Source organism: Leopardus geoffroyi, chromosome C3, assembly GCF_018350155.1.
Source record: "Leopardus geoffroyi isolate Oge1 chromosome C3, O.geoffroyi_Oge1_pat1.0, whole genome shotgun sequence".
Classification (NCBI taxonomy): Eukaryota; Metazoa; Chordata; class Mammalia; order Carnivora; family Felidae; genus Leopardus; species Leopardus geoffroyi.
This window is the reverse complement of record NC_059338.1, coordinates 108,107,886-108,130,615: the sequence shown is the minus strand read 5'-3', so window position 1 is coordinate 108,130,615 and position 22,730 is coordinate 108,107,886. Positions and strand designations below refer to the sequence as shown.

The window sequence follows — 22,730 nt, the reverse complement described above, 5'->3', positions numbered from 1 at the left end:
CCACAGAATTGGAAAGTCAATGTGGGCACTGTACTTTGAAACGTGTATACTGTGGGCCGAAGGTGTTTTTTAATCTTTCATCTCTTTTAAGGATCAAATATCATTAGAAAAATAAGCCATGGGCATTACAAACGTGGTCTGGTGAAATTCAATATTCACAATGACAATTCAGAATATGAGCTCCTTGGGGGAAAGTTAACCCACCACTCTAACTTTGCATCCAAATATCTTAAAGTGTGCCATTGGTTTTATGAAAAGGTTTTGATCTACGCTTCTAGTTTAAGTTCAAAAGAAAACCTACATTTTAAAGTGTATTCTTTTTCTGAGTCTATTGACTTTGAACTATAGCATATAGTTTTTCTCATAAATCTAACCTGCCACTATCTGTTTTTAAGACTTTGTAAACTTCAAGTGGTTATGATGTGTGAAGTTTGGATTAAACTAAAATTTTTAGAAAACACATGTTATATATTTTGATTGTTTTGAATTTTAACATGGGCCAGTCAAAAGCTTGAGTGTCTAGCAAAGTAATATACTATACTCTATTACTATAAGAAATCACAGAAAATTGCCCTTTCCCATCGTGTTAACAATAGACCAATGAAGCAGCTGTTCTTATTCTTAATGTAGTTGTTTGAAAAACTTGAACAATTTAATGAAAATGTCTCTACTCATAAAACTTAAAATGCTCACACATGGAAAAAGTCATAATGTTTTGGCAAATATCTCTTTGTTAGGAATGTGAATGAGGTATACCTGCTTCATAACTAGAATTCTGTATAAGTGGTATAAAAATGTGGGGAGAGGCCAACTGAAAAAGAAGATTTTGACAAAGGATGAAGGAAAGCTCTTTAAAAATGTAGATAGTTCTTAAACATATTTTTTGACAAGGAATAATTATAATATGTACCCCTCTCTTGTTTTCTCTAGGTGTAATTCTTGGGTCATCATTTCTACTCAGCATAAATGATTTTCTGCTTAAAACAAGTCTCAGAGAAAGAAATCGGATTCTGATAGGACCATGCTGTGCTACTGTCAATCTGGAAGCCAAATGGTGTAAACACAGTGGCAATCCAGGCCCAGAACAGTCCACACCAAAAATATCCATTGATTTAAGAGGAGGTCTGCTACAGGTCTGTGGGCTTGGCCACATTTTTCTCCTAAGTTTTCAACTAGCCTTTGTTCATTTGTTTTGTTTTTGTTTTTGTTTTTGTTTTGAGAGAGAACGCATGTAAGTGGGGGAAAGGGGAAGAGGGAGAGAGAGTCTTAAGCAAGCCCTGTGCAGGGCTAGATCTTAGAACCGTGAGGTCATGACCTGAGCCAGAATTAAGAGTTGGACGCTTAACAGACTGAGCCAACAGTCTGGGCCAACCAGACTGGGGTGTCCCCCAGTCCCCAGGCGTCCCCACCTTTGTTCATTTTTTGAACTGTTACACTAAATTTTGGTATGGTGAAGAAGAGTATTATCAGATTGATTTCTCATTAAGGTTTTTTAACAGCTTTATTGAGATACAACTCACATACCATACAATTCACCTAATTAGAGTGTATGATTCATTGGTTTTCTAGCATATTCCCAAAGGTGTGTGATCATCACTACAATCCATGGTAAAACATTTTCACACACACACACCCTCACAACCCTGTACCCATTAGCATTCATTCCCCATTACCCTCTAATCTCCTCTCTAGGTCTAGACTCCTAATCCATTTTCTGTGTCTACGTATCTGACTGTTCTAGACAATTCATGTAAGTGGAGCCAGACAATATGTGATCTTTTGTGACTGGCTTCTTTCACTTAGCATAGTGTTTTCAAGGTTCATCCATATCGTAGCAGGTACCAGTACTCCATTCCTTTTTATGGACCAAATAACATTCCATTTTATGGACATACCACATTGTATTTATCCATTCATCAGCTGATGGATACTTGGGTTCTTTCCACTTAAGGCTATTATTATGAATGATGCTGCTAGGAACATTTGTGTACAAGTTTTTGTGTGAACATATGTTTTCGTTTCTGTTGGATATGTTACTAGGAGTAGAATTGCTGGGCCATTAAACTTTTTCTGATTATAGACTTTTCTAATTACAAAAGAGCCAACTTGTTTCCAGCACAGTGTCATCAGCAATATGTAAGAACCATTTGCTAATCAGGTTCCTTAGATATTATAAACACCTGATGATTAATACTTGCCATACATTCAATTGCAGTTTTTTAAGCATTTGATTTACAGCCACGTATGGCCTGTGTGAGGGTATTCAACTCATTCCTTGGTAACTTTCTATTTGGTTAGATGTGAATGTATTCTTTATACGATTTCATGTCCCCCAAGTTTGACATAAATCCAAATATCTTGAGAAATCCATAATTACAGAAAATGGAAATGACTAATTTGTTAATAATGGAGACATATTATATATGAACTTCTTGTTTTCATCTAAAAGTTGTATTGCCTCAACTCTTTCACCAGTTTTCTTACTGACATGGAGCTAGATGTGGAAAGATCCTAATAAGTTTTTGCTTAGTATTGCTCTGGGGATTTTGGGCATCCATCAGAAACCTTCATGTATTTAACAATAAGCATGTATTAACATAAGTTAATAACAATATTAACTATATTGTCATTTTCCCAAGACAGCAAAGTAACTCCACATTAAAATCAACAATAAGACAAAAATATAGTATATCATCTCTACAGTAGAAAGTCGCTCTCTCAACAATTTAAAGCCTAGAGTGTAGTGTTCAGTTCCCCAGCTCGACTTTCCACTTATTTCTATTTTTCAGTATCCAATAAAACTAACATTGATGAGAACAAAAGTAGACTTAGTATCATATCTCTTGCCTTCATTTCTGATGCCTTAATTCCAGAAAGCAGGACCTAAACTTAGGAAACTTACCCACAGGTATAGGGTTATTTTTTTCCTACTTTATATATTTTTTCATGTTAAACGGGTTCTCTTAGAAATAATGGTTGTATTGCCTTTATGTAATATCTTCAGAAAAATAGAACAGTGTTGACATTTTGAGTCCTCTGACATTAATCACTGCTACCCACTGGTCACACTTCTGTTATATAGTAATACTCTTCACATGCAGAAAAAGAGAATTTCATCCTCTTTATTACAGGAAACACCAAGGCCTTTGTTCTAAAACTCTACTGTACCTCCTATATGGTTAATTCTCAGGGGTTGTGGAATACTATATGTTGGCACATTCTCACTAAACACAGAAGTTGGGAGCCTTCTGAGTTCAGGTGCACTGAGCACCTTCCCTCTCTTTTTCTCTGACAAGTAAAACTGCAAAGAAAGGAACCCTCTAATTAAGATGTGTTTATTTAATCTCATGACAAAATATAGGAAGCTATTCCACAAGGTTTTTATTATTACTTTATTAACATTTCGGCCTAGATCTTCAGTGCCTTTTCTCGGACCGCAATAGATACTGTTTTCTCTCTTAGCTAAGTTAACTCATAAAAATGACCTTGCATTAACATAATTTCTTTGGTAATTCAGCATTGAAAATTGATGGATATTCACACCATATATGATGTAATTGATTTCTTGTTTTTATATATTTACTCAGGTAATAGAATTTCATCCTGTAGGTCAATGACTTCTTAGAAATTATAGTTTAGTTATTGTCAATAATTAAATTGAGCATAATGACGTCCCGCATTAATTCAAGTATGATTGTGCCTAATTATCCTCATGAAATGTTTGTATTTAAAAGCCACTAATTTTTTCATATGATTTTTAAAGGTTTTCTGGGGTCAAGAACATTTGAATTGTTTAGTTCTTCTACATGAATTACTCAACGGATACCTTCACGAGGAGCGAAATATTGCAGTGCACGTTCCTGAAGCAGTGCCACAAATGCCCTCTCCTATAGAAAAGAACCAGATGTTTAAAAGTGAACAGAGTTCAGATGACCTACGGACAGGCCTATTCCAGTATATACGAGATGCTGGTAAGTAGCAACAGCTTCATTATGAGGGAGAGTTTTAACTGCACATTCACTGAGTAACACATCAAGATCACTGGAAAAGTACATTAATACCTGCAGTACAAGAATAGTACATTACCACTCATTCTCTTAAGGGAAAATTCTTAATTTGTTCCTGTCTCAAACCACATAAAAATGTAAAACTGATCAACCAGCCTTTTATATTCTTGTATCTTCCTAATTTTCTCTTTCTGTAAGAAATCCACATGTTCCCTTCCAAAAGCATACAAATAATTATCTTTTCACTTAACAGAACCTTTAAAAATGCCTGGTGTCTATGAAGTCTTGTTTTACAATGAAACCGAAGATAGCCCAGGGATGATGTTATGGAGATATCCGGAACCTAGAGTGCTCACCCTTGTACGGATAACTCCCGTGCCCTTCAACACCACAGAGGATCCAGATATTAGCACAGCAGACCTTGGCGATATGCTACAGGTAGGTTGTGACTATTCATTTTTAAATAAAAGCAGTGGAAAAGTATTGATTAGGTACTAGGAAAAAAAGATTAGAGCATACCTATTTTTTCCATCGGTAGCATCAGGGAAATACACAATATATGTATGTATGTACGTATGTACATACATATACACACACATATATATGTCCACATATAGATTTAGAAATTTTAGAAATTTTAAAATAGGGAATAATGTAATTCAGATTTATGATACATGCCAATTTTGGGAGCTCTCAATTCCACTTTTAGCCCTTTTGTAGGTAGGTTATGTTACATAGTCTAACTGTAACAGGACAGGTGTCATTCAGTTCAACACACATTTTTTAAATACCTACTGTGTGCTCACAGTCTTAAGCATTTCTAGAACTGCTTTATGAAATAAAATATGTCCACATAAGGCCAGAATGGATGACTCCGTTTTCATCTTCATTTCCAGAGCTAGTCTTAGGTTTCAGGTAACCGTCTAACCAGTGATCCTATTCCATATGATTTTGTGAAAATTTGTTGCTTGTCAGTTCTCTAAGTTTAATATAAATGTCACTGTGGATATCACTACATTGTAATTCTACTTATTAATATCCTACAGATCTGCATTTCTCCAAAAATTTGTTTTCCTCTTAGTTTTCCACCTGTTACTAGATCACACAACCGTCTACTCAGAGCAGTGAGTCTCTCTGTTTCCTTCACTCCCCACATCTAATTCATCAACAGGTCCTTTCAGTTCTGCCTCCAAAATAGGTCCCTATTCCATCTACTTCTCTCTTTTTACTGGTACAACTCTAGTCCAGGCTACCACCTTTCTGTTCCCTGCTACAGTAGCTTCCTAATTGGTCTCAATGATTCCATTCTTGACTCCTTGTAATGCATTTTCCATACAGCAGCTAAAGTGATCTTTTTAAAATGTAGATCAGTTCACATCAGTCCCCTAAACCTGTTGGTGCCTTCCTCTACTTCTTAGAACAAAATTGAACCATCTTGCTATAACCTGTAAGGACCTCTGATCTGTGCCCTGTCCACCTCTCTGACTTGGTCTCATACCAGGCTCCCCATTTCTCACTGTGCTCCAGCCATACTGGCCTCTTTTTTCTCTTTGAGCATACCACCTGAGAGTCATTTCTGTTGCTCTGTTCCCCAACTTTGTTAGTCAGGTACCAGCTCAAATATCTTATTGTGGCTGGTTCACACTTCTTTGTTCTAAATTACATTACCTTGTTTTACTTTCCTCATAGCTCTTACTGCTATTTAGAATTATTGTATGCATTTATTTATTTACTTGCTCATGGTCTTTCTCTCTCCACCATTAGAAAATAAGCTTCTTGTATTTCCTCATCACTTTTATCCAGCCCTTGGTACACAGAGATATTCACCAATTTTTTTTTAAATGACTACTCTATACTTAACAAATAGGAAAAATTCAAGATTCATTATTAACATGATGGCCTGTTAGTGTATTAACATTAACATATGCTTATTTAATTCTTGTTTAAATTCCTGATTATAATATATTTAGTCAGATATTCATCTTCTGATTTGGTAACAATAAAATGTGTTATCGTTTTGTCAAGTGAACTTGAGTGTTCAGAACTATCTGATTTGCTAAGATGTCAACAGTCTCTACTTTGACTTTTTTTTCTTATGATGAGAATTTTTAAACTCTCTCTTAGCAACTCTACTTTGATTCTTTAAATTCTTAAATTTGTTTCCTCTCCTATTAAGATCATATTCATGATTATCTTCTCTACCAGCATTCTTGGATTATTTTTGCTAAGTAAAATAGCAATATCTTTTTTTTATAATTTTTTTAATGTTTATTTATTTCTGAGACCAAGAGAGACAAAGCATGACCAGGGCGGTGTCGGGGGGCCCAGAGAGAGAAGGAGACACAGAATCCAAAGCAGGCTCCAGGCTCTGAGCTGTCAGCACAGAGCCCAATGCAGGGCTCGAACCCATGGACCGTGAGATCATGACCTGAGCCGAAGTCACACACTGAACCAACTGAGCCACCCAGGCACCCCCAATAGCAATATCTTTGAATACTCCTGTCTTATGAGAATCATCCAGATGCAGAACATCTTTAGTATTTTCAATCAAAATGAAAAGTTTTGCATCATGTAAGGGCTTCTCTCTAACTGCTTTTAGGGTTCATAGTTATAACTACATGTTAATACATTAACTATTGGTGGTAGTGTTGTGCCAGTTGTATTGCATAAGGCATGTGAGATAGTAAGTACATTCACCGATGACATGTTCCTTATCTTAGCACTGACAGTAGAGAGGCATTATGGTTCAGAGGATGAACTCTAGCCAGAATGCCTGGGTTCAAATTCTGACGCTGCCACTTGCACACTATGTCACCTTCGACAAGTAACTTAATCCCTCAGCCTCAGGTTTTTTGTTTTGCTTTTTTTACATCAATAAAATGAGGCTATTGGTAATGTGATGATTAGAGGAATTAATGTTTGAAAGACACATAGAATAATGCCTGACACATAGTGTGTGCTATTTAAGTGTGAATACTACTAATTACTACCATGATGATAATTGTCAAAAAAAAATTTTTTTTTTTATCAGGTATAAGCATAGGCTAGACCAAGCTAGACCAAAGCGAGTAGGAGCTGATGATCTTGCAGTCAGCTGGCATAGTCCAGAAGATCTGGGATAGTTCCAGGGTCTAGACAGTGGACTTGTTACATAAGCAAAGCAATGCACGAAGGAAGCCTGGCAGGTTGCAACAAGCAAAGAGTTGGTATCAGAGGGTTCCTGCCATATTTCACATCTTGTTGGAGAGACGGGAACTGAGATGTGGTCAGAGTGCAAAGATGAGGATGCTGGTCTAAGAACCAAGAGAGGGTTGACCTACTATAAGTTGAAAGGGAGAGTTTGATCCCAACAGTAAGAAGGAATGCGTAGAATTTGATAACTGGGATAGAAGAATAAAGCAGGACTGGCAGAAGGTTGCCATACTGCTGCCATGCTGGTCTGATCCTTATGTTCGCCTGACTAGGAGCAGAATTTGCCCAAAGGGTTGGGGTAAGCCTCATTTGTAGAAATACCTCTCGGGGTTGCAATGTTAGACCTATACAAACTATTTTGTTTCTTCGGAGCTTCTGTTGAGAACAGAAAATATGTTGCATGAATCATAGCTTTGATTCAATATGACAGCTTTTTCCCTGAGCACTTGCGGTGCCAGACCTTGGGCTTGCTCCTGGGGATACAGCTCCTCGACTGAACACTGAAATTAATGTTATTTACCTTCCAGAGATATTACAAGAATTGAATGAAATTTTATAGCTAAAACAAATAAATGCCTTACACATAGTGAGCCTTCAACACATGTTAATTTCTTTCCCTCCATTCCTCCCTCATAAGCAAATGTCTGGACCACTAAAAGAACCTTCTAAATAGAATTCCAGCCTTCAGTCTTTCTTCCTTCATGCAATCCTACTAAGTTCTTAAAGGAACAAGTGGATTATATCAATTCTTTGAGAAAACCTTTCAGTGATTCAGTCTCCCTAGTAGACTGACCTTGAGGGCCCTGCATAACCTCCCTAGTCCCCACCCAGCTTTAGCTTTCACTCCATTACACGTGATCTACCTTCTAGTCAGACATCTATTCAGCATTTACCAAACCTATCTGTGACAGCCTGACTTCCATACCACTTCCTTCACTTGAATCTCCCTTCTCTCCTTGAAATCCTACCTATACTTCCAAACACCCGCTGTGCCCTCTACTCCTTGAAGCCTTGCCTGGAAACCATCTCCAAATATAGTACCCTCTTCCTCTGTAGTCCTGTGACACTCCATAGCACCACTTTTATGCTATCTCTTGCCTTATCCTTCACATTTTAACTATGTGTTCATATCTTGTCTCGTAAATTGTAGTTTCCAATGGCAGTGATCATATCAAATTTGTCATTATGTCCCTTATAGTATCTACTGCAGTGGAGATGCATCAAATGGATGCGTGAATGTCCATGTTCCTATTTTGTATTGCTCAAAAATATTACATTGTTTGTCATTATTTTATGGAGCTGTTGAATGAGTTTGGGTTTTACAAACTGAATTATGTCAAGATGCATTGTGTTATGCTTCAGTGGTATTATCTACGGTAAACACACAGTCTAATGTCATTACGTTACATAGGCGCTTGGTGAGATCACTGAATATACTGCCAAGCCCACTGCCCCCTGGACAGAGGCTAGTTCTTAAATATAAAGATAAGTTAATCTCTTTGGTTTTAAGCCTAAAAACAGAAATCAAGTTTGGTTGACTTTTTCCTTGAGGATCGTTTAATTCATAAAAAACTGACCTTATAAAGTTCACTTAGATAGAACCCTCAGATTTGTCCATTTGTGTATGTTTCCATGATTGATAATGGGATTTATAAACAGGCTCCCCATATGAGTTTATGGAATTTATTTTGTAATTGTAATGAAAAATATGGAAAACATGTTTATAGTATTAAATGAAACGAACCATAGGTTCTGAATAAAGACCCTGAAATTAATGTTCACAGAAAGCAAAGGGAGCTTATTTTCTGGTCAGTTCATAGTTTTTATCATGTGAAATTTTAAGTATTAGTAGTATACTTAGATATCAATAAAATTACAACCTGTAGGGTAGAGTAATGCCATCAACCTAGAAGGAATTTTGTATCATCTTAAATGAGGTTAAATATCAGAATTTCTGGCACTATGTATTCTAAGTTTTCCTTTCCTCGTCCTATTGTTTTCACTGCCTACTTGGGATTCAATATTGGAAATACAGATATACCCAGATTGTAAAATTTTAATCCGTTTTTGGAGTAAAATTGACAATGGATGTTTTCATTCTCACACAGATCTGTCATGGTGCCTATTCTCTTCTCTTGGTAATGCATTCTGTTTCATATTTATTTTCACTTATGTGTTGCACTAAATTTTTAGGTGTATTCATTTGGTATGTGAGAATAGGCCAAACTAAATATCATCTTTCTTTGAAGATTTTAAGAGTAAAAGCTTGAGCATTACAATTCAAGACAAACACTAAGGGGATTGAGATCACTGAAGCAATTTACACAGATGAGAAGCAAAGAGAAAGAAGTAAAATGGTGGAAGTTAAGTTCTGTATTGAGTACAATGAAGACTGAAAGGAAAGATGTAAAGGCTAAAGTTGGGAATTTCTTTAATGCAAGAAACATCTATGGTGTACATCAGATTCCTGGCATGCAAGTCAGAGGAGAAAGAAAGAAAATGTTCAAATAGCTTGAGGAAAAGTTAACACAGGTTCACAAAACTTTACACTAGAAGAATTTGATACTTAGATTCAAATCTATACCTTCAGAAAATATGAATATAGTATGGAGCTCCCTCAAAAAACTAAAAATAGAACTACCCTACGACCCAGCAATTGCACTACTAGGCATTTATCCATGGGATACAGGTGTCCTGTTTTGAAGGGACACATGTACCCCCATGTTTATAGCAGCACTATCAACAATAGCCAAAGTATGGAAAGAGCCCAAATGTCCATTGATGGATGAACAGATAAAGACAATGTGTTATATATATACAATAGAGTATTACTCGGCAATCAAAAAGAATGAAATCTTGCCATTTGCAACTACGTGGATGGAACTGGAGGGTATTATGCTAAGCGAAATTAGAAGAAGACAAAAATCATATGACTTCACTCATACGAGGACTTTAAGAGACAAAACAGATGAACATAAGGGAAGGGAAACACAAATAATATAAAAAGGGGGAGGGGGACAAAACAGATTCGAGACTCATAAATATGGAGAACAAACTGAGGGTTACTGGAGGGGTTGTGGGGGGGGGATGGGCTAGATGGGTAGGGGGCACTAAGGAATCTACTCCTGAAATCATTGTTGCACTATGCCTACTAATTTGGATGTAAATTTTAAAAAATAAAAAATAAAATTAAAAATAAATAAATAAGAAAAAGAAAAAAATGAATATAATTAAGAAATGACAAGATAAACATCTCTGTTACTTGTATTTCCAACCTCATACCATTTCTCACCCACAAATACTTATTTAATGTCCCCTTAATATAGCGTAGGTTACTACAGGGTATAGACAGTGAGGATATAAAGAGATAAATCTGTCCCTGCTCATACAGGGTTTATCATCTACTTGAAAATAGAGGGCATAATTGCATATGCAAACACATAAGGTGGAATAGTTGAATAAAAAGGTAAGCCCGCACATTCATATAGGAGGAATCATATAACTTGGGGAATTCTGGCATCTGAAAAGTAAATTGAATTAACGGGGACAAAAAGAATTAATTTGTTACTAAAGCTGTATGATTTCATAGCACTTTCTCAGTAAAAAGGCATTTTCAAGCATCAGAATTTAGTGCAGAATTCTTCCATGAAAAAAACATGACTAGAGTCCATAAACGATATCTTCACAAGGATGACAGAAAGAAAAAAGACAAAAGCAAGCTGTGTCATTTGTTTATTTCTGGTGGAGAAGGAGAAAAGCAAGCCAAAGAAATCAGTGCACTCACGTCCAATTCGCTTTTGTTTATTCAGTTCAAAAGTCATGGAAATTAGTTTTTAAAGTAACGCTAATATGATTATAAAAATCAAAGTGAAACCACATTGGAAGAATAATGAAAAGATTTCATACTTGGAAACCAAGGAGAGAATCGAAATGGTTGAGATCTGGGTTATTTTTGCTCCAATGTGTTATGATCATTTATCTTTTACACCCAGAAATGTGTTAGGTGCTTTGCATAATAACCTCCTTAAATCTCATTCTATTCTGTGAGGTGCACATTATCCCCATTTTATAACTGGGGAAACTGAGGCCAAGAAAAATTAACTGGACTTCAATTCTAAGACTTAAAATGGGAGAGCCAGAATTCTATCCCAGGTCTTTCTGACTCCAAAACCCATGTTTTTTGCCCTGTTTGTAAAACATTGGGATAATAATTTTGTAGATGATACATTCTGGTGATAGCGAGTGAGCTACTCTATTGAGAAATGTGGAAAGAAGAAAAGTAAAATTATCCTTTTACTTCAAACTATTAAATCGTGACTCAGACCCAAAATGTGCAAAATAACCTTAAATAAACAAAAGGGCTCCTAGACACACAAGATGGATTGCATATTAAGATATCTAAAGGAAGAATGTTTCCTTCAGAAGGAAAACTGGTCAGCTGTAGAAGCCTAGGAGGGTCACAGAAGCATTTGTTGGCAGATCTTCTGGCAGCATCCAAAGAAATGGTGCCCAAGCGTCTGGTTCACCTGGTAGCTAAATCCCCTTTATGGAGATGAATGTATCAGCTGTCAGATCTCTGTGTCTAACATTCAAATCATCTAACCACCCAAATAACCTTCTAAAACTTTGGCTCCCAGAGCAATCTGTCTACAGAGAGAGTATCATACATTGCTCAGGCCAGCATCAATATCCAGGCTGCTTGGCAGTTATACATCTCATGGTAAATTAATAACTTGGCATCTGGTTTATATATCAGTCTCTAGTGTACTTTGTTGCATGACTCAGCATTCCTAAGTCTAGTCAGCGCTAGGACACTGTGGAAATTTTCTGAGACTGCAAGACCAATGGCCAGATCTTTAATCATGGTGAATCCATCATGCTAAGGACCCTCTTGTGGCTACCTGCCTTCCTAGCAGGCTCGTCTTTCCCAAATGACATCTCTATCGTGCATTGTGTCACAAACCTTTCTAAACAAAATTACACTCCAACTACCTTGAAGAGTTGTGAGAAGTAGATATACTATATTTAGAGCACCAGCGTAGTGTCTTATGTAAAGGCTTAGTAAATTATTATTCCAACACGCAGTAAATGGTAGCTGGTATCGATACCATGATTATCATCGTCATCGTATCACTTGATCAAAGAACCTGGACCCTACCTTGTTAGACCAAGAAAGCCCTTCTGAGAAAGTCTTTCTCAGAAAGACTGTATTCATAGCCTGTTAATTTCAGAACAGTTGTTAGGAATGCTGGCCGTGCCTGTGACTAGTGGGGTGTTTTCACTGACTGGGAATAGCTGCTCTAGGAGACACTACTTTCCCAAAGCTCCATGGTCAGGGCCTCCAAGGTAATAAATATGTAAGCTATAGTTGTATGGGTTTCAGGTAGCACAAACCCCACCGAAGCTGGACTTAAAAACAGACGGATCTAGTATCAAGATACAGTGGGGAGTTCTAGAGGCCAAGGGCAGCTGAGCCTCTTGAAGGACGAGGCCAGAAATGGAAGATAGGAACCCAGCGGAGTATTTATTCACTATCACTTCACTATGCTTCTTTCCCTATGTTTCATTCTTCCTTTTCAACAGACTAGCTTTTCTCCTTCTTCTCAGGCCACCTGGTAGTCTCCTCACAATTCCCAGAGCACAATTTCCAGAGTCACATTTACAAGTCCAGCATTCAGTCCAGTTCTACATTCCTGGTTGACCTAGAGTGGTGTCAGGGGCTCTTGGCTCGTTCAGCTATGGCCACGACCAACATGTGAATTAGGGGTCATTGTGAACTTTGCAGATACCCCCAAAAGAGATCCATTGTATGTCAGACTTCTCTTACTGTTCCTGTGTTTCACCCTGGCTAGTTTGGCCACACTCCTGGTCAGTGCTGGCCTCACACTGACAGCTGCTTCTTCCCAATCTGGTGGACTCTGAAGGTCTGCACAGCGTATTCTGCTCTTCCAAGAGGAAAGCCTGTTGTATATGGCCTATAGTGTTAGGGAAGAATCACCACTGGCAGAAAATCTCTAGAAATGCAGCCTCAGTAAAGAAAAAAACTTTACTCCTTTTTGCTCCGGTTTTTCCAGCTTTTCCCTTTGCAGATATCTGGCAGAGCTGTTTGTCTGTGTACATCAAAGGCTAGCTGTCTGCATCTGGAGAAGAGTCTCACGTCACTTTTTAAATCTTCTCATTGTCCTCCCCTAACATCCTCCCAAAATATCAATTAGGCAAGCTCCTATGCCTTACTGACACACAGGGGATACTTGCTGGTGCCCAAAATGCTTAAAAGCAGTACCTTTCTTGGTCAGTGTTTCCTCTATAACACAATGACTATGTCGCAGCGTCACAGATTCTCCACTCTCCCAGTTCTAATGGTGCAGGAGAGCTTCCTATCTAAAATAATTTTCTATTTTTGAAATCGAGTGTACAATGTGATGTTTCATGTCTGTAGCTTAGTGGGGATTTAATTGTGTATAGTTTTCTGATAATATTCTATCTTACCTACTCCCCCACAGACAGAACTGAAGTTTCATTAAAAATTGTAGTGGTCTTCTTTTTCATAATTACATGGAAACATGTTTCGAGTCAAACAGTGATACCCAATATTATCCAATAAATTAAAAACTAGACTTTTGCTGCTTTAAACTTGACTTTACGAGCTTCCTGTAATTCTAAAGCACATGTACCTGATAGGCAAAGGTTATGATATTAGCACATGGTGACACTACATAAAAAGAATCCTTCTGTGAGTTACTTGCAATCTAATATGATGTGCCTCTTCCATGTACAGCTTTAAAAGAATAAAAGGAAATATTCTTGGGTGTTTCTTTTCAGCTGTGTTGGGCGGTTCACTTATAGCTGCAAATATGTTCCCAAAATCCTGAGCCTTTTTATTTTATAAGCACCTCCTGTCACTGGCAGCTGTACTAATGTGTCCCAAAAGGCTTTGCTCCTATCCATCATCCTTAGGAGGGGTGCTCAAAGCCCAGATATGAGATACATTGTTGTTGAAATGCAGAAAGAAAAAAAAAAAGTTTTGGGGGCTTTGGGGAAGTAAGAGACAAAGCCAGACTCTTAGGAAATAAAGGAAAAGAAAAAGTCCTGTGTACCCAATGGACACAATAATAAATGGTTTTGAATGATGGGTAACAGTGCTGGATCGACTACTAAGTGTTTCACATCCAGAAGCATTGCTTCCTTTTTTGGACAATGTGGGGGGAACCTAAAATAGAGTATTCCCTGAACACACTTTTAATCATTCTGTCTTTGTACTGGTGTAAAAGTACGAAAAAAGGATCTAGGAGTATATTGAAAAGAGCTCTACTTTAAAACTTTGAGGTTAACTCCATAAATACAGATACAAGGACGTGGGCTAAGGCCATGCGAGCTGCAGAGACAGACAGGGCGCTAGTTCTGCTCTCAAGGCATCTATGGTCTTTCAGGAGGGGTAATAAGTACACAAAATAAGGCAAGGTAGACCCATGAAGTGCCACAAGGAGAGTTTACATGTGACTGGAAAAACAGGAAAAGGCTTCACAGAGGAGATGGCAATTGAAGGGCTCCCTGTCGGCTGAGTAGGGTTTCAGCATAAAATGAAGGGAAAGGGAATATAAAGAAAAAATCAGTCTGAGCACAATTTCAGAATTAAGAGAAGACAGAATTTATTGTCTGGGAGGTGGCAAATAATCTGGTCTGGCTAGCATAGGTTACGTAAGTAAGGGATTAGCACAAGGGTGATAAGCTGCAGATATGGTTTTTTAGTCCGTGGTCCTTTCTGTAGAGGGAAAGAGGAAAGTAACAAGTTCATTGTGAACCTAGTATGTACCCGGCACAGACCTTGTGCTTTTCTGTGTCATGTCCCCACGATCCTCACTGTAATGTTGTGTAGCAGGTAGTATCACCTCTGCTTCTGTACTTCAGAGCTAAGGTAACTCAGGTTCTGAGAAGTCATATGATTTCCCAAAGATCACAGAACAAGTAAGGAGCTAAAACCAGGACTCAAAGCTAGGTTTGTTGACTTTTTTTCTTCTGTGTTGTGCTACCTTGACTCCTTTTAGATGGAATTATGTTTGATTTGATAAGCAGTAGAGAGCAATGGGCAGTCCCGGCCTTTGGGTAAATTGATTTAGTAGTCTGGTAGAGAGTAGAATGTAGAAAGAAGAGACCAAACATGAGAAGACTGTTAAGGGTCTCAGAGAGGAGACAAACAGAGGCTGTAGGCTGGGGGCGGGGTGGGGACAGGATATGAGGAAAAAGAAGTGAATACAGGAGGCACTGTAGAGAAAAAAAAATTATGCTCTTGACAGCTAACAACAGTCAATTAATGGGAGGGAGTAAGGGAAGTCATAGATGACTGCTAGATTTAAGCTCAGTGGGTAGTATGATAAGACTATTCATAAAATTTTGGAAATGAGTGTGTCTTGTGCTAGGCACTATTCCTTATGTTAGGCACCATATCCAGATTATATCTACTCCTGAAATCAGCTCTGCAGAGGTGAGCGTTCTTCCCTTATTATAGTCAAGAAAGCCAAGAATCTGAAAAGTTAAATGAGTTGCCACGGGCCTCTTCTGCACATAGATTCACCATACAGTTTCAAGGAGTTTATAGATTCCTGTAAAGTATACATGAATCCTCAAGGAAGAATCCCAACAACACAGGAAAAACACTGTTGGAGCTACTGAGATCTGCATCAATTAGGATTAGGTTCAGATATGAGAGACAGAAAATACCAGACAACAGCAACTTAAACAAAACCCATGTTTCTTTTCCTGTCACACGTGAGAACAATCTGAAGGTAGACAGACTAGGACTGTCAGTATCTCCACAAAGTTGAGGGGGCCAGGGCATCTTCTTGCTTCCTGGTGCTCTGTTGTCCAGAATTGTGTCATCTGGCCACTCCTGGTGAAAGGGGAAATTGGGGCTCTTTCCTGAGGAAGAAAAGAAGGAGAGTTAGTGAGAGACAACAAGCATTCCCTGCCGGCACCACTGATGTGACTCCCACCGGTCCCCCCTGCTGCGCTGGCCACCCCTGGGACCCAGTCCTGCTTCTCACCTGGGGTTGGGGGGGAGTCATTGTTCACTTTATAAGGCAGTAAGAGAACTCGCTTTCTGGTTCACTAGTGAACTATCTGCTGAAGCAGCATTTGTAGAGAAAACTGAAAAAGCAAATGGGATTTTGGATGGATGGATGGATGGATGGATGGATGGGTGGGTGGGTGGATGGATGGATGGATGGATGGATGGATGGATAGGTAGGTAGGTAGGTAGATAAAGTAGGTAGGTAGGTAGGTAGGTAGGTAGGTAGGTAGGTAGGTAGGTAGGTAATTTGAAATGCTAGCATTCCTTGCCCTTCAAAAATAAGAGGTAAGGAAGGAATCTGTCAATAAGACATGCTTTTAAAGTATATGGTAGTGCTATTGCCAGGTCGTGGGGTAGTTCTATTTTTAATTGCAAATGGGAAGAATAGTGAAGTCATTGTTGTCCTGTCACTTTATTTGGTGGTAGAAATTTTATTCATCTGTTTCTCTTTTCCTATTAAATACTCATGCATTAAAAGGTGAGGGGAAGCATTTCTTTCTGGAAATGAAGAACTATGCTTAGCAATGTGTTTAATGTGTACTTCAGTAAGAAAAATGTTTGGGATGTTAAAAAAACATGAAAGGATAATAAATATGAGTTGATGGTTTATAATCATCTTTTTATGAATTATTCTTTCCCAATAGAAGTATTTTTGCCCTATAAAAGTCACAATAAAACTCATTAATCATAAAGTATAAATTATTTCTTGAAAGCTACAATGTTGAAGAGAAAAGCGGAATACAGAGAAAAATAAAGTGCAGAGAGGTAATATAGCCCATTTGTTAAGAATAAAGATTCTCAAGGGGCACCTGGGTGGCTCAGTCAGTTAGACATCTGATTTCAGCTCAGGTCATGATCTCCTGGTTCATGACTTCGAGCCCCACATCGGGCTCTCTGCTGTCAGTGTAGAGCCCGCTTCAGGTCCTCTGGCTGTCCCCCGCCACCCTTCCCCACTCAGATGCGCTCTCGCTCACACTCTCTCTCTCTCTCTCTGTCTCTCCACCCCGCCCCCCTCTCTCAAAAATAAATAAACATTTTTAAAAATTTTTTTAAAAAGAGCAAAGATTCTGGAACCAAAGTAGCTGAGTCCAGATTCAAGGTCTGCTGGCAAGACCTTGGGCAAGATACTTAACTTCTCTGTACCTCAGCTTCCTTATGTGCAAATTAGGCATAATAATAGTTCATACCTCTGAGTTGCTAGGAAGAATAAATGCTTGCTAGATGTAAAAAGCACTTAGGTCAGTGTCTAGCACATAGTGCTAGCAATTACTACTTTCCTCTAAGAGCTTACCATCTCCAGGTGCCAATTTGACTCGTGCTCTGCCCTAGATTTTGAATGTTGGAGAAAAACTGAACTTTTATCACAAACTACAAATTCTTTATCCCTTTACCCATCCTTTTCATAAAGACATTGCTGAAAAATTCATTTTTGTCATATATTTTCAACATGCATGCCTTCCATTTTTTTACTCCTAGTTAGGAAAAAAGAAATTAAATTTTAGAGCCTTACATGTTTTGTAGCAACTTCTTTAGATACTGCATCAGAGTTAAGAATCTTGGTTCTGTTACATGTTAGCACTTTTTTGTACTATTTATTTATTTATTTTTGAGAGAGCGAGCAAAAGTGGGGGAGGGGCAGAGAGAGAGAGAGAGAGAGAGAGAGAGAGAGACAGACAGAGACAGAACCCAAAGCAAGCTCCAGGTTCTAAGCTGTCAGCACAGAGCCCGGTGCAGGGCCCAGATCCATGAACTGTGAGATCATGACCTGAGCTGAAGTTGGATGCCTAACTACCTGAGCCACCCAGAAGCCCCAGCACTTTTTTTTGTTTTGTTAGAAGCTTTACTGAGAGATAATTCACATCCCATCCAATTCACCTACTTACTGGGGATCATTGACTGGTTCTTAGTCTATTCACAGACTTGGGCAATCATCACCACAATCAATTTCCAAATATTCTCATCATCTCAAAAGGAAACCCAGTGCTATCACCCTCCAGTCTTCCCAACCCCCAGCCCTAAACAACCACTAATTTACTTTCTGTGTCTACATATTTATATATTTTGGACATTTCTTGTGAATGAAGTCATATCATCTGTGGTCTTTGTGACTGGCTTTTCTGTCATGTAGCATAATGTTTTCACAGTTCACTCATGTTGTATCATGGACCAGTATTTCATTCCTTTTTGTTTACAAATAATACTCCATCGTATGGATATACCACATTTTACTTACCTACCATTCATCAGTTGAAGGGCATTTGAATGTTAGCACTTTGTGAATCCTTTCCTGCTTTATTTAGCTTCTGTTCTGTGCTACAAACTTGGACCAAAGGTGCTGGTGATGATTAATAATATTTACAAGGTGTTCTTACAAGCATCTTTCAAAGAATGCCCAAGCTTAATGAAACAAATGCATCAACTGTCACCCAGTTTTATACAGTAAGTGTTATTGGAAGTGCAGAGAAAGAAGTTAATATAGTAGTTGGTGAGCCTGAAAAGTAGGTTTAAAGCCAGATAGTAGAGGATTTTAATGCCATATTGAGACACTTGGGCTTTATTCCATAAGCACCTTATTCTATGAGAATAGTCATTAAGGTTATTGAGCTGAGTAACAACCATGGCTGATTACAGAGGGAAAGATGAATTAGAGACTAGAAGTTGGGCTGCCTGGAGACCTATTCAGAGCACAATTGCTCAGCAGTAGTGAGAATGATGGTTGGAATGGGAAGGAGGAAATGCATGTAAGAGAGAAACAGCTGGAGGTAGAATAAATAGATTTCAATGTCTGGGTGCAGATGATAATAGGAGGGGAAAATTAAATGACTCTAGCCTGAGTTACTGGTTAGATGGGATACTACTAATGGGGACTGGAAATGTCAGAGAAGAAATGGGGTAATCAGGATTGTGGAAAAGATACTAAGTTCTGCCCTGAACACTTATAATTTAAGATTTTAGAGTACTAATTATGATGAAATGCCTACCATAAGTTTGGGAATGCAGGAAGCCAATTCAGAAAAGAATCAGGTTATTTAAGAAATGATTTGGGAAAAATCCTCATAGAAGTAAAAATTGAAGCCATGAAAGTAAAATAGGGAGAAGTCACATGCAGAGACTCTAAGTGAAGACCCTAAAGATAAGAGAACTGAAAATAGAACCGTGAGAAATCTCACTATGTCTAATAAATAAACAGTAGGTTAGGAATTGTGGTGGCTTGAATAGTGTCCCCCCAAAATTCATATCCACCCAGAACCTCAGAATGTGACTTTATTTGGAAATAGGGTTTTTGCAACTGCAATTAAGTTATGATGAAGTCATACTACATTAGTGTGGGCTGTAATCCAATGATTGGTATCCTTATAAGAACAGGGAAATTTGCACAGAGACAAATATACATGGGGGAGAAGGCCATGTGAAAACAGAGGAGGCAGAGGCTGAGGTGATGTAGCTACACACCAAGGAATACCAAGGATTTCCAGGAGCTACCAGAAACTGGGCAAAGGCAAGGAAGAGTTCTTCCCTAGAGCCTTCAGTGGACCATGGCCCTGCTGACACTTTGATTGTGGACTCTTTGCCTCTAGAAATGTGAGAGAATTAATTTCTGTTGTTTTAAGCCAGCAAGTTTGTGGTAATTTGGTGTGGAAACTTCAGGATATTAATACAGAAGTCAGCAAAGAAGCAGTCAGAGGGGAAGACCTAGGGAGACAACAGGGTCAGTTTAAAAGCATAGTGGAAAGTTTAAGAAGCACGGGGAACTCTGCGGTATCATGACTACCAACAAAGTACGTTGTAGACTGGGGGTGCGGGGGAAAAGAAAGCTGTGAATTTGACAACTTGAGGTCACTGTTGACTTGGAGAGAAGTTTTAGTCACCAAGGCACCATGGAACAGCGATTTCCCTACAATAACCCATCTCCTTCTTGGGTCTGTGCTTGGGTCCCATTGGGTTTAATTGTTTTACATTCTCACTAGACTGTAAATTCCATGAGAATAGGGCCCTGTTCTTCATTCATCAGTGTTTTCTGGTCACCTAGAAACTGGAATATAGTAGTTACTCAGTATTTGTGGGGAAGTAATTGAAGGATGGAGAGAAGAAGCTAGGAATTAAAAAATAAGTTATTAATTTAGTTTATGCTTGATCTATGACATTACTGGTAGGAGGTCTTCTAAGTAGAGAGTTGAGTGATAAGGTTAATTCTTTAGAGACAGAAGAAATTAGAGACAAAATGTCAGTTCTTTAAGAGAGGTCATGAGATAACAAATGGCAAGGCCTAGGTGAAGTTTTGGTTGATATTCATATGCTGTGTATATTAGCCAACAAACCTTGGTAAGTAGTAGTATGCCAAGAGCGAGATATATATATATAGAGAGAGAGAGACAGAGAGAGAGAGAGAGAGAGAGAGAAGTTGGAAAAAGACCCTAAGGTTTCAGGATGGGAAGAGGCAATTTTTTAACCCCTTCCCCCTCATTTATTGTGTTCCTATTTAGTGCCATCCACAGTGCTAAGAGCACTATATGATAGTCTCACTTAATCCTCACAATGCTATAAAAACTGTTATCATTCACATTTTACAGATGAGGAAACTAAGGCTCACAGAGATCACATAACTTTTCCAAGGACATACCACTACTGAATGGCAAAGGCAGGATTCTTTCTCAGGATTTCTGATTCTAGAAGCTACATTCTTTTTAAAATTTTTTTTTTCAACGTTTACTTATTTTTGGGACAGAGAGAGACAGAGCATGAACAGGGGAGGGGCAGAGAGAGAGGGAGACACAGAATCGGAAACAGGCTCCAGGCTCTGAGCCATCAGCCCAGAGCCCGACGCGGGGCTCAAACTCACGGACCGCAAGATCGTGACCTGGCTGAAGTCGGACGCTTAACCGACTGCGCCACCCAGGCGCCCCTCTAGAAGCTACATTCTTAACGAAAGGGATGGATCTGTGCTTGTAGATCGATGGAAAAAGTCGAAGTCATATTGAATTTGAAGTTCTTCAGGGGATCTTCTTCGTGAAACACGCTTTCACATATGATCAGTGTTTCTTAAGTTTTGCTTGTTTGTGGGATGGTCAAAGCAGCAGCTTCCTCTCAGCACAGATTTTTTGAAAATACCTCTTGTTCTCCATTCAGATTCTATACTCTCTAATGCATTTTTATTAGTTTTACTATTATAAAAGAGTATTCTATGTCATTACCCATACTGTTCGTTAATGGGAGAGATCGTCTTGCATTTTATAAAGTCAACCTAAGCCAAAGCGTGTGTCAGTTTCACCATCTCAGTGTCACAATGTTTTGAAAGCCTAGACTTAAGTCAATAAGTAACTGCAGACAGCAACCATTTTCTCACTGCTTGATCAGCCACATAGTGGTGAATCACTGAATAGAGATGCTCACAATACTGCCAAAAGCAGTTAAATAATATGTTGGTTTTAGGTTAGTATTAGAAGGAATTTTGTTAAGTATGTTTTCTTGTTGACAGTTCACTTGTATAGTGGACTGAAATGGTTTGCTTACCTGTTATACAGGAGACACCCTCGTCAAACTACTTCAAGGAAATAATGCTCATCAAAGGGCATTTTCACTGAAGAGAGATGACTGATGTGGTTCTTTGCTTTTGTGAGAGTCACCTTACGTAGCCTGCACTAGGATTCTCAAAGGCTTCCTCTTCACCACAGCCAGCTTCTTTAACACAGCTCTCAAACTTCATTTTACTGCAGTGGTCTTGCAATATACATAAAGTGCATTCAGTTTTATATTTGTTGATTGAAAAATAATCAGCATTCGAAAAATATTTGCAACATAAGCCAACTTTGAACCATTCTTTGAAAATAGACCATAATTCTCTTAACCTTACCCATATTTTTACCCTTTATTATGACTTTTTTTTCCTCTGTGAGGAGAAATAAATTCCAAACATTGACCAGTAACTTTTTCTCTTTAGCTAAATGACAGTATATTTCTGTAAAAGAGTAGGCTTTCAGACTTTCTTCCTATTTCGTTACAAGTTTGTCTTAAAAGATGAGCACTCAAATTAGTGATTTTTTAATCTTTTTAAAAACACTCTATAGAGAAGTGTCTATTCATGTTTTCTGCCCATTTCTTCACTGGATTATTTGTTTCTCGGGTGTGGAGTTTGGTGAGTTCTTTATCGATTTTGGACACTAGCCCTTTGTCCGATATGTCATTTGCAAATATCTTTTCCCGTTCCGTTGGTTGCCTTTTAGTTTTGTTGATTGTTTCCTTTGCAGTGCAGAAGCTTTTTATCTTCATGAGGTCCCAATAGTTCATTTTTGCTTTTAATTCCCTTGCCTTTGGAGATATGTCAAGTAAGAAATTGCTGTGGCTGAGAAAACATGAATAGACACTTCTCTAAAGAAGACATCCAGATGGCCAACCGGCACATGAAAAGATGCTCAACGTCACTCCTCATCAGGGAAATACAAATCAAAACCACACTCAGATACCAC

At 38.4% G+C, this 22,730-nt stretch overlaps 1 protein-coding gene across 10 annotated transcripts in view; it reads left to right on the top strand.

Annotated features, from left to right (window-relative positions):
* VPS13B (vacuolar protein sorting 13 homolog B) overlaps positions 1-22,730 on the top strand; it is an 811,203-nt gene that overhangs the window by 665,096 nt on the left and 123,377 nt on the right. For all 10 annotated transcript variants that reach the window (XM_045454090.1, XM_045454093.1, XM_045454091.1 and 7 more), the window contains 3 exons: positions 931-1,133; positions 3,764-3,971; positions 4,261-4,445. In XM_045454090.1, coding sequence (XP_045310046.1) covers positions 931-1,133; positions 3,764-3,971; positions 4,261-4,445 — 596 coding nt within the window. The remainder of the gene's footprint in view (positions 1-930; positions 1,134-3,763; positions 3,972-4,260; positions 4,446-22,730) is intronic.